At 49.9% G+C, this 12,283-nt stretch overlaps 1 protein-coding gene across 3 annotated transcripts in view; it reads left to right on the top strand.

Annotated features, from left to right (window-relative positions):
* Nucleotides 1-12,283, top strand: part of BAK1 (BCL2 antagonist/killer 1) — a 35,376-nt gene that overhangs the window by 13,951 nt on the left and 9,142 nt on the right. For 2 of the 3 annotated variants that reach the window (XR_012155856.2, XM_073320298.2), the window contains exons 3-4: nucleotides 8,823-8,958; nucleotides 9,113-9,256. Coding sequence is in view for 2 of the 3 variants with exons in the window: in XM_073320298.2 (XP_073176399.1) it covers nucleotides 8,823-8,958; nucleotides 9,113-9,256 (280 nt within the window). In the remaining variant the exon portion in view is untranslated. The remainder of the gene's footprint in view (nucleotides 1-8,822; nucleotides 8,959-9,112; nucleotides 9,257-12,283) is intronic. The other variant, XM_073320300.2, reaches the window with a different exon arrangement.

Genomic DNA, 12,283 nt, shown 5'->3' with positions numbered 1-12,283 from the left:
TCCTATAGAAAGCAATGGAAAATGCAGGAAGAGGCCAGGCTGGCTGGGTCTGTTCCTGTCTGGTCATTTGTGTGACTGTGAGACAGGCTGACCCATACCAGCTTGCACTGGTTGTGGCTGCTGGATGGGACACAAGGTTTGGGAATGAACTAGTCACCTTGCAAAGGCAGAAATGCCAGCCAACCGTCAGTATAATCTAACCGTTTTGCCTCAGAGGTCGGAATGATTGATCAGAGATCCAATCAGCCATAGATCCATCTGGAAGCGCGATGTTGTGGGTATAGCACAGGGCTGGGAGTTGGAACTTTGGGGTTCTGGCCATGGCTTTGCTACCAAATTGCTGTATGGCCTTGGGCAAGTCACTTGACCTCTTTGTGCCTCAGTTTTTCTATCTGTAAAATGAAGGTAATAGAGCACCCTGTGGAGTGGATGGAGGTCTGTTGCTGGGCAAAGGAGAGAGATCTGGCCAAGGTGTCTGCGCTGTGGGGCTAGCTATCCCTTCCCCCAACTCCCAGCTCTCTGATGCACAAGCAAGCAGGTTATTTCTGTCCTGTCAATTGGGGAAGCAGCATGTCCAGGCAAGATTTACGGGGCCCATCTACTACCATGCTGTAATACAACCGATTTCCCCCCTCCCCCAGGCCGTGCACCCCACTCTACGTCCAAGCGCTCTGCAGCGATATTAATGCATGCTGTTTCCTGTGTCGGTTTGTTCTGCGGTGAACTCACTGGCAGAGGCAAATGAGTAAACACTTAGCACCTACCTCAGCGCAAGGGGAAGTGACCTGCCTGAGTCAGAGGCCGCGTGGGGACTGAAAAATATCCACCCACAACTGAAATCAAAGGTTGAACAGAGCAAGGTGAGCCTTCGGGCTGCAGCCCCAGGGCTTTGCTTACTCCTTGCTGTGCAGTTCTGTGACAGCCTGGCAGCTCTGGAGAAGGATGGCGATCGTCCCGCATTGCCATGCCAGCATGACTCAAGCCTGACCTGACCTGACCTGGAGGACTCTCCTCTAGAGTGAGAAGATGGATCAGTCCCCAGGGCTCATTCAATCCCTGGCCTCTGCTGAGTTTGCCCCTGATCAGGAGTCAGCTAGTGCCCCTGGTGGGTGGTGGGTTTTATGATGGGGACGCTTGTCCACTGGGAACTGAACTGAGACCCACCAAATTCATTTCACACAGACCGTTGCACATCTATCAGCTGGCAGCCACTTTACATTACTGTTGATGTGGGCTAGAGTCAATCTTTCACCTTCACATTACATTTCCAGCCCCCTGAGCTATCTAATTCCCCCCTTGGTGTTGCGCAGATTTCTAAAAAGCAGAGTTTGAAAATCACAGCGATGGTTTTAAGATATCAAGATGCAGCAAATATTGTCCCAACTTCTGCCGCCCCACCAAGGGAGAGCTAGCATACAGGGGAAACGTCCCCTTATGGCAAAGACAATTTGGCCCTCGCTCACTAAGATAGCTAGGCCAGAGGAGACGGTTCCATCCAGTACTTTGGAAGGGAAACCCCTTCCACTGTATACTTGCCAGACTCTTACTCGGTACCCCCTGAGATGTATTTGGCATGATGTCGAATGAAACTGCTGGCCCACTTCTAATTTCACTTAAACCAGGGTTATTAATAATAAAGCACTTCACAAAGGAGGTTAGCATCATTGTCCCCAATTTAAAGATGGGGAAACTGAGGCACGGAGCAGTGGGGTGACTTTCCCAGGGCTACCCAGTTGGCTACTGGCGGAGTTGAGAATCAACCCAGCTCTCCTGAGTCCTAGTCCAGTGCTCTACTCTGGACAAAGAGTAACACTGCTGGAGTCAGGGGGAGCCTGGATTTTCAGAGGTGCTGACCATCCTGCTGCAATGGGAGCTGCCGGTGCTCCGCAGTGGGGATTGAACTGGGGACTTCCAGAGCTACACATGTAGGGCTTTACACCTTAAGCTAAACAGACAGGGGCTGTAAGAGCCTCACACCCTGTGTGCATCTGGCACACACAACACTCTGCTCCTTGAAAAATTGGGCTTTGGAGCTGCCTTGTTGTAAAGCCAGGGTGAGACCAGAAAAGGGCCCTGTCTTTTTTCAGATGTGATGGGAATTGCTCGATGGGTTTGGGACCCTGTGACAAAAACCAGCTGCATGGGCTAGGGGATTTTTAGCGTCCGCTGGTATCTGATTGTGTTGCATCCATTGTCAGGGTGAGGTAAGCTGCAGCAGGTACAGTTTGGTCTGTAGCCGCGATTTGATAACAGGGTGCTTTTCAGCCTTTGTATAAACAAATGCACCTTACAATTTAAGGCTTTGTCTACACTAGCACTTTTGTCGGTCAGGGGTGTGAAAAAACCACGCACCCCACTGACCGATATAAGTGTCACCGACAAAAGCGCCAGTGTGGACAGCAACATGTCATAGACTATCAGGGTTGGAAGGGACCTGAGGAGGTCATCTAGTCCAACGCCCTGCTCAAAGCAGGACCAATCCCCAATTTTTGCCCCAGATCCCAAATGGCCCCCTCAAGGATTGAACTCATAACCCTGGGTTTAGCAGGCCAATGCGCAAACTACTGAGCTATTCCCCCCCCCCCGCCCCGCCCCGCCTCTCTCCTGCTGCCATTGCTACCACGGCTCCTTGGAGGTGGTTTAATTATGCCATCAGGAGAGCTTTCTTCTGCCGGCATAAAGCAGCGGTACAGCTGGGCCGCTGTCAGGTCTGTAGCGTCGACATGGCCTAAAAGACAATGGGGTAGATTCTTCCTCGCAGAGCATCTGTTTTGCACCACTCTGCAGGCAGACTGTAGCCTTGAAGCTGCCCCAGAGGATCACCCCAGTGCAAGGTGTGGGGCGTAGAGCCAGCGTAGGGGCTTTTATGCTGCTCCCGCTCCCCACTGCTGGCATAGCAAGGAAAATGGGTCTTGGCTACAGGGAAAGGGAGGTGGCCAGGATGCCCCCACGCCACATTGATCCCTGGCTGCAGTTTGATCCACAGGTAGCCAGCTGAAGTAAAGCAGGCTAGCTCTGCACTAGAAGGGGGATAGTGCGAAGGGGAGCTGAGTTTTAAGCCACCTTTGCACAATCCCCCTCTAAGCAGCACTCTGTGCAGAGCAACTGCATGCCAAGAATCTGACTCAGAATGTACTGGGAGCAGGTCATGACTTGGCCTATCTTTTTTCTTTTAAAGGGTGGAGGAGATTTCCAAATGGTAGACCTGACGGTATTACACTGATGTCGGGTAGCATTTGAAAAATATGTATTTCAAAAAGGTTATTTATACTGTTGGAGCACCTAGGACCCCAATCCTGGACCAGCTAGGGGCTGTACAAACACAGAACAAAAAGACGGGCCCTGTCCCAGAATACTTCTGTCCCTATGTTACTAGCAATACCATCTGGGGCTTTTAAAACAGAAAGTGGTTTTTTGTTTTTTAGCCTATCTCCTCCTTGCTGTTCATGCTGCTTGTTTACTTTTCTGTGTTTCATTGAAACTGTGAGTCAGTCAGTTTCGTTTTCTAGTTCCCCTTTGGCCAGCACTGCACCCTTGCCTTCGACGTCGCTGTTTACATCCAAATAAATCTGTTCTCGCTGAATCAAAAACAACGCCAGAAAGTATCAGGGTGTGTATGTGTTTGTCATTGCCCCCCCCCCCATCCATTTATTTACACAACCTACAGTTTATGTAACCTCACCATGTCTCTGACTCACTGTCTGCATCCATCTGTCCATTAGTCAATTACCCAGTCATCTAGTTCCCAGCCATAATTGTGTTATTGGCGTGATCTTGGGCTTGATTTCTCAGACTTGCTAAGGACCCACAAATCCGCCTGAAGTCAATGGGGACTGCAAGTGCTCTGCACCTCTGAAACTCATATGAATGGCCCATGTCCAGACCTGAGTTTAAATGTATATGGGCCCCGTACTTCACTGCTTTGCTCCTTGTGTCGACATTTAGACTCTGATTCTACAAATGCTTATGCACGTACTTTATATTTAAGCAGGTGAATAGTCTTAATTGAGCCAATACGTTTGTCTTCACTAGGCAAAAAATTGTGCTGTTTAAAATGTTTATCCAAGCGTAGACAAGGCAATTTGTAATTTAACACAGATTAGCTGGTTGGGGTCAACCATAGGGACCCTGATCTATGTAATACTGGGCTTTATAAGGTGTCTATTACCACCGGTTTTTAAGAGCTGCGATGCTTAGCTGGGGGCTCCCTACATGGGGACATTCTGATTCTGGAATAGCTGTTATGGCAAATTTTCAAGTGGAGACAAGCCCCAACACAGGTCTCGTGTCCACTAAATTTTTCCTTCCAGCATGGGAGCCATCAATGTCAAGAGAACACTAGCTGCCTGTCTGCACTGGTGCTCTTGCGGCTGATGGAGCTTAACCCATGATAGCAACAGCAGGGAAACACTACCCCAGCCTTTGTTCTGTGGATCCAGCCACCTTTACCCAGTTGGCTCACTTTCTAAGCATGTGTGGGAGCCTGCTTTGTGTTTTTTTCCTTGCACAGTCAGCCAGGTGACATTACTGCTCCGCATGTTATGCGTTGAGCCCAGAATACCTGGCGTTCCAAGCCGAGAGCTGTTTACAACCCTGACTCTGGAGAAGAAGAGGCTGTGTCCAGAAACAATCACAGGCTTATCCAAAACAACCCCTACCTCTGGCTGAGCCTCAGACCCATCCTGCCGAGCTAGTGACTTATCTCTCCTGTCTTTGTTTGTTATCAAAGCAGAGGGTTTGGACTCCTGCTGGTGCAGAGCAGGGATGGGGATGTCTGGCAGGGTGAGCAGCAGCCGTTCTGCAGGGCAGCTCGGCTTCAGATGCATCACCTGGGTTTCAGCGAGGTTCCTGTTTTGCAGCAGCGCAGTTCTCTGGGGCTTTGGGAGTCAAGCGACTGGCCTGAAGTCGCACTAAAAGTCACCTCTGTGCAGAGGGGTCAGAACAAGGCCTGTGCCTGGCTCGAGTGCTCCAGAGAGACATTTCAGCCATGAGAAGGAAACATTCTTTGTCCCTGGTTTGATGTTGCTGAAGCCACATGGTGTGAGTGTGTGTGGAATTTAGTGGTTAAAGCATCTGAAGCAATGCTGTGTGAGAGCACGGCTTTCTTCCGGTTATTGTCACCAGGTCACACAAAGGACACAGAAACCCAGATGGTTTTTGTAGCTGCCAGACAAACTGGTGTAAGTGAGCTCAGACAGCAAGTGATTAAATAAGAAGGGACGGCACAAAAATGGCTTAGGCAAGCCTTCGTTGTCCACAATCACCTGGCGGATCTATACAACTGCACAAGAATCCTCGCAGGGAAAGTGGTGGCAGCCCCATTGCGTGGCTATTTATAACTAGAGCGGATGTATTGTTAGGAAATACCCCATAGGGAACAATCCTGCAGTGGCTGCAGAGCGATGCCGGGCTGGGTTGATGGGTTGGCTCCCACATGCCAGACATTTATAGAATTCCGGTAACAATTCACATTGAATCATTCACACTTGCGAACAACAAGGCATATATATGGGCGGTATGGCCAACCTCAAGTGTTCAAAAATTATTATTGGCATTGGAGTCTCAGTCCTGGACCAGGACCCGATTGTGCCAGGCCTCTGCCCTCCCAAAAAAAAAAAAAAAAACCAGAATGAGATTTTCAAAACTAATCAATATTGAATTCTTTTCATTTGCCTCCCAGTGTTTGAACTTGGCACATCTCACCTAACCTATTCCCTGCCATTGCAATGGGCTCTTGTATCAATGTACCTCAGTCTTTCCTGTTCTCTGCCAGCGGCACATGATGGTTTAGACTTCGGAGGACTGAAATGTTTTAATTTAACTCATTATTGGGCTCTTTACAGCAGTATCTGGGTGAAATGCAATGGTCTGTGATGTGCAGGAGGTCAGGCTAGGTGATCTAATGGTCCTTTCTGACAGTAAGCTGTATGAAAAGAAGGATTAATGCCCTTGTATGAGGCACTGGTAAGACCTTGTCTGGAATCCTGCGTACAGTTTGGGTGCAAGAAAGATGAATTCAAACCAGAACAAGTGCAGAGAAGAGCTATTAGGATGATCAGGGCCTAGCTTATGAGAGGAGCCTGGAAGAGCTTGGCTTGTTTAATGAATCAATAAGGCCGATGGTGCTAGGATTACTCTCTATAAATACCAGGGAGGATGCAGTTATTTAAGCAGAAGGGTGTTTTTGGGACAAGAACAAATGGACGTAAACGGGCCATGAGCAAACTGGGGCTGGGAATTAGAAGAAGGTTTCTAACCATTGGAAGGGTGAGGTTCTGGGACAGGCTCCCACTAGGAGTAAGGGGGAAGGGCTAAGCAATTTAATTTGTTTTGAGAGCGGGACAAATTTATGAGCCTGATTTTATGATGGGGTTGTTTGTGATGGTGTGGGGAGCACTCAGCAGCCCTCGGGCTCACTTCTGGTTTATGTCTTATGTTTCTAAAAGCTCATGCTTCAGGGTTTCAGCCAGACTTGAGCAGGGGTCAGGAAGGAATTTTGCTCCCCATGCTCCAGTGTATTCTGGGAGGGTTCCCCCTTCCTTTGAAGCACCAGAGATGGGCATAGCTGGAGATGGGACATTGGACTGGAAGAGCCACGGTTCTGAGGTGGCACTGAGCATCCTCTGTCTTGGGTGCTTGGCTGGCTGGTTCTTGCTCATGTGCTCAAGGTCTAACTGATATGTGGGGTCAGGAAGGAATTTCTCCCCAGGTCAGCTTGGCAGTGAACTTGGGTTGTTGTTTTTTTCACCTGTCTCTGCAGTATGGGGCACAGGTTATCTGCCAGGATTATCTGGGGGTCTCTCAATCTTTCGCTGCCATTGTCGAGGCCTTGGGCATTGATATACTTCTGTCCCTCCTGTTCTCTGCCTGTGGCTCATAATAGTCTAGTCTCCTGGGAGCTGTAATACTTTGGTCTCATTCTGGTTGTTTGGTCAGTGTGCAGGTGCAGGGTGTGTTGGTGGCCCATGCTACAAAGGAGATCAGACTGCATGATCTAGCATTCCCATTTGGCCATAAACTATCTGACTAGCTCTCTGAAACAGTTAGGAATCTTCATTTTCAAGCTTTTCTCCACAAACACAAAGGCCATAAACTATTTTTTTTACATCATCACCTGACTCCAGCAGCTGGGTCTTTAAGAATGACATCAACTATTGTGAAACCTGTGATAAAATCATGAGAATTGGCATCGCTCCCCAGGGATAAAAATTCTCCAGTACGTCTCATTTTCCGAAAGCCACTCATAAGAAAAAAGAAAAGGAGTACTTGTGGCACCTTAGAGACTAACCAATTTATTTGAGCATAAGCTTTCGTTAGCTACAGCTCACTTCATCAGATGCATAAAGTTTTGCATAAAGTGGAAAGCTTTATGCATCCGATGAAGTGAGCTGTAGCTCACGAAAGCTTATGCTCAAATAAATTTGTTAGTCTGTAAGGTGCCACAAGTCCTCCTTTTCTTTTTGCGAATACAGGCTAACACGGCTGCTACTCTGAAACCACTCATAAGAAAGTTTGCTTTGGTTTGTTTGTGTGGGTGCATGTTTGTGTAAAAGCAATAAAGCATGAAGCTAACACTTTTGAAGTTGACCACTGAATTTGTTTTGGCAGCCTCTGGGGCTTTTCTCAGTGCCTGACTTCGGACACCTTGGGGCCGGGATTTTCAGAGGTTCTGAGCACCTGCAGCTGCAGTTGAAATCAGTGCGAGCTGTGGGTTCTCAGCACTTCTGAAAAATCTAAGTCTCAAGTCAAGCAGCCAAAAAACAGGCTGTCCGAGATGTGACTGCATCGTATCTGTTTGAATTCCTCTCCTTCTGGAGCGTGCTCTGTGCATGTAACTTGGGGTGGGAGCCCCATGGTCTGTGGTTGTATCTTTGACATGGGAGTCCTCCTGTTTTTAAGGGTCTCCCAGTTAGCCCTCGACTTGTTTTGTTTTGAATGTCTCTAATTTTCTTACCCTATTTGCCACTGATACGTACCCTCCAAGGTCCAAGTTCAGCCCTCATTCGATCCTGTAGCGAGGCTTGTTGCTAAGGCCTTGTCTAACTTAAAAAATGGCACTGGTTTAGTTATATGGGTACAAAGTCCTGTGTGGAAATGCTTATTTCAGTTTGAGTGGCTTTATTACGGGAGGCAGTATGGGACAGTGGAGAGTGCACTGGACAGGGACTCAGGAGACTTGGGTTCTGTTCCTAGCTGTGTCAGTGGCCTGCTGGGTGAACCTGGGCAAGTGATGTCCCTACTCTGTGCCTCAGTTTCCCCATCTGTAAAACGGGGATGATAATACTGACCTCTGTATGAGAGAGAGAGATGAAAAGCATATCTGAGTATTATAATTTCAGTTCATTTTAAACCCCTTTCTAATTGACTTCAGCTAAACTGAAACAACACTGGGTCAGGCCAGAGTAAGGGCAGCCCGACCGCCTTTGGCACTGGTTTAATTTAATCAAACTGGTGCAGCTCTGCATGGAGGGCAAGCCCGGCCGGTGTTTCACGTGGCATCTGGCAGTGCTTCAAGCCTCAGAGGGCTCCTCTGCTGGTTTGTAGAGCCCCCAAAGCACAGCAGGCCTGTGCAGACCAATCTGCAGAGCCAGTTCCTGGTGCGAAGGGCATGCTGCCTAAGGAGCACAGTGGTCATTTGGTCCATCAGAATGACAGAGAATGCAGCAGAACAGGGGTTAGTGCCGTGGGGACACACTGTCTCAAAGGATATGGGGGAGGCCACACAGGTTCCCCAGTGTTTTAAGATAAGGAGGGGTTTCCTCACTCCTGCGCACCCTGGGGAGCTGCCTGCCTGACCCTGCCAATCCTTGTCTCTCCCTCAGAAGATCAGGTGGCCCAGGAGACCGAGGAGGTGTTCCGGAGCTATGCCTTCTACCGCTACCAGCAGGAGAGGGAAGAGGGTGGAGGGGAGGTGCCGATGGACCCTGAGATTGCAGAGATCCAGCAGGAGCCGGGCAGGTAAAGCTCTTCCCATTACAGGCTGAATCGTACGTCCCCCAACACAATCCATGTTCAGGGTGGGATTCGCACCCCATTTGTGGCCTGACCCTGCATCCTCTTGGCCCTGCTTGGAAGTTGGGCCCATCGCTAATGCTTTCCATCCTCTTGGCAGCACCAGCAACCAGGTGGGTAGGCGCCTGGCCATCATCGGAGATGACATCAACATGCGGTATGACGCAGAGTTCCGGAACATGCTGAAGACCCTGCAGCCCACGAAGGACAATGCCTACGAGTACTTCACTAAGATAGCCTCCAGGTAAGGCAGCCAGCTCCCCGCACTCCCAAGGAACGCTGGTGATGTTGCAGAGAGGGTCCGACTGGCACGCAGGGTGAAAAATCAGAGGAGCGAAAATTGGCATTGTTTTACCCAAGCTCTGCCCACAATGCCAGGAGAGCTAGCACCCAAATTCTGCCCCCAAGCCCAGCCCACAGCCCCAGAGAAGCTGGTATCAGTCGTGAACCAGTTCACAATGGAAGGCTGGCGTTTCATGAAGCAGTGTCTGAAATAAGCCCGCGTTTTCCGCCTGTCTGCTCTTGCGCCTGTCATTGTACATCCATGTCAGATGTTGGCAGCGTGTAAATGGGTCTTCGGTCCCATTTTAAATGCACTGGCAGTCCTTGCACGTGCTAGTGAGCATGCAGAAGGATGGATGGCCTGCTGGCCTCCTGTTGTGAAAATCTACCCCATCACTCTCAAGCCTAATCATGATAACTAAACACCGGTTGAGCGGGCAGAGCTGTGGGGCCTGGCTCTCCTCTCTGTGACATCAGGAGGGAGTTTACCAATGTCTGGAGTTACATTGGTATAAAACCAGCATGAGAAGGGAATATAGTCACTGTTTCATTCCTGGGCAGCCCTGCGTCAGCCCCCATTGGGAAGGTTTTTCTTCACAGTCAGAAAGGCTTGACGGTTAAAAGCGCAGGGCCTGATTTCCAGTCTGTGCTAAGCAAACACAGCTTCAGGCAGCAGGCCCTGCAGGGGCTCAGTGCCTCTGACAATCAGCCTTGAACCGGCTCAGTCCAGCCTTTGACCTAGGTACCATGCAGGCCTCCTTACTCTGCAGTCCCTTAAGGAAGGTGTTGTCTGTCCGTCCTCTTGGGTGTGGGTGTGTGAAAAGTGAAAGCAGAGAGTCTGAGGAGTTGGGACTCTGATCATCTAGCTTGCTCGTTCTCAGCGGGAGGAGAGTCTCTCTCAGAGGTCAGTGGGTGGAGAGGGAGCCTGGTCTGGTAGTGCAGAAAACGCACAAGGCTAGATCTTCCCATGTGATCCTCCCTGGATCTGGATCCTGGGCTGGATTCTGGCTGTAACTGACCATCTCTGTGTGAACTCTGAGCTGGCAAAAAGCTGGTGGCGCTGGCTTCTGGGCTGGGCATGCTCCACCCCTGTGGAGGGGGAAGGGCAGAGCTCCACTTTGTTACAACAGTCCTCAGTCTCCCAGGCTGCTGTAACTCACACCAGGACTGGCATAGACCCTCTCATCGGTTCCCGGTGCCCCTTATGCTGAGAAGAGCTTGGACGCAGGGGAGAAGCCTGCTCCCTCTGTCTAAAACTGAGCAACGGACCCGCAGTGCCCGGAAACCTTCCGATTTCAAGAGCAGCCCGATGCACTTGGCGCGTTGACTAATGCATGCTGTGTTGAAATGGCTGCAGAGATGCAGGGGGATCGGGGCAGCTTCCTAGAGTGCTGGATTCCGTGCAGTCCAGTGGCCCCATCTGCCCTTTAGATGTCCCTCCCATATCAGAGAGGAGATAGAGGAAAGCGCTTCACCCCTCAGCTGCTACTGCTTGCCTGGCCACAGGTGAGGTGGCTTACCCCGGTGTGAAGGGGAAGACAGCAGGTATGTCTGGTGAACCCAAAGCTTGGTGGCAGCAGGGAAAGGCCCCTGAGGAGACTGTGGTTCCCCTCCCACTTGCCCGCCGGCTATCTCCCCTATTTTGTGGTAGCCCCTAGAGGCTAGCCAGGTCATGACCTCATTCTGTCTAGGTACTGTCATGCCCTGCATTGCCACAGTATCTGAGCACCTCACAACCACCAATGGATTCTATCCCTGCAGGCCCCCTGCGATGGGGGGAAGGCTTAGCTCTGTTTTGCAGATGGAGATCAGAGGCACAGAGAAGATGAAGCAATTTGCCTAAGGCTGAGCTGGGATTGAAACTTGAGGCCCAGTCTAATTCCCAATCCACTTCCTCCCTCGTTAGGCCAGGCCTTGTACAAATGATAGCCCAGTGTCTTGACGCTGACAGGCTCCACACCAACACCCCTCTCCTAGCCTTCCCCCTGGGCACACACTGTACATTGCCTAACTGTCTCTTCTGTCCTTTCTTCCTGCTCCCTTTCTTCGGGAAGCCACGCTTTGCCATCCTGAGGCGGGTAACGCACAGCAAACAGGTAAATTAACCTCTGTCACTCACTCTCCATCCTGCCTTTTCAGTGTTGTTCCTTCCTCCGTCTCCACTAACTCGCCTCTTGCCATGACATGCTCTGGAAGGCCCCCGTCTGCACTCTGAAGAGCCTTATCTTTATGCTGTGGGTCGGGACAGATACCTGCATTAGAACAGTTTCTCTGCAGCAGTGCGAACAGAAATAGACATGACAGGCACCCAGGTTAAAACCCAGGGCCTGATTCTTGTCACACATACTCTGGTGTAAATCAGGAGTAACTCAGTATAGTGACACTGGTGCGAAACCCCATATAGACGGCAGTTGTTTGTATGCACCTGGAAGCTCAGATCAGGACTGGGACCCCATTGGGTTGATGCTGCATGGATATATGTTGGAAGTCCATCCTTGCCTTAAGGGGCTGGCAGGCTAAAATGAGATCAGAATCCAGCCCTGTGGGAAGTATTTAATTTTAATGCATCCAGGCGAAGAAAAAGTCATGTCCTAATATGCCTGGGCCACTGTCCGGTTCAAACCTGCATATCTCTGTTGCATAGATAAAGCCCCAGGGCGAATGTGTTCCTTCCAGGATAGCTACAGCTCACAGAGTGCAAACTGTTAGTGGTTGTGGTTGAGCATGTGGGAGAGCAGAACTACGCAGTTAGTTGTGTTTGTTTTTCACCACTAAGCTGTTAGTAAATTTGTTTGGGTAGGATTCAGAGTAACAGCCGGGTTAGTCTGTATTCGCAAAAGGAAAAGGAGGACTTGTGGCACCTTAGAGACGAACCAATTTATTTGAGCATAAGCTTTCGTGAGCTACAGCTCACTTCATCGGATGCATAAAGTTTTGCATAAATTGGAAAACTTTATGCATCCGATGAAGTGAGCTGTAGCTCAGGAAA

This window comes from Lepidochelys kempii, chromosome 21 (assembly GCF_965140285.1).
Source record: "Lepidochelys kempii isolate rLepKem1 chromosome 21, rLepKem1.hap1, whole genome shotgun sequence".
Lineage (NCBI taxonomy): Eukaryota > Metazoa > Chordata > Testudines > Cheloniidae > Lepidochelys > Lepidochelys kempii.
The sequence above is the reverse complement of the archived record's forward strand: the minus strand, read 5'-3'. Positions and strand labels throughout refer to the sequence as shown.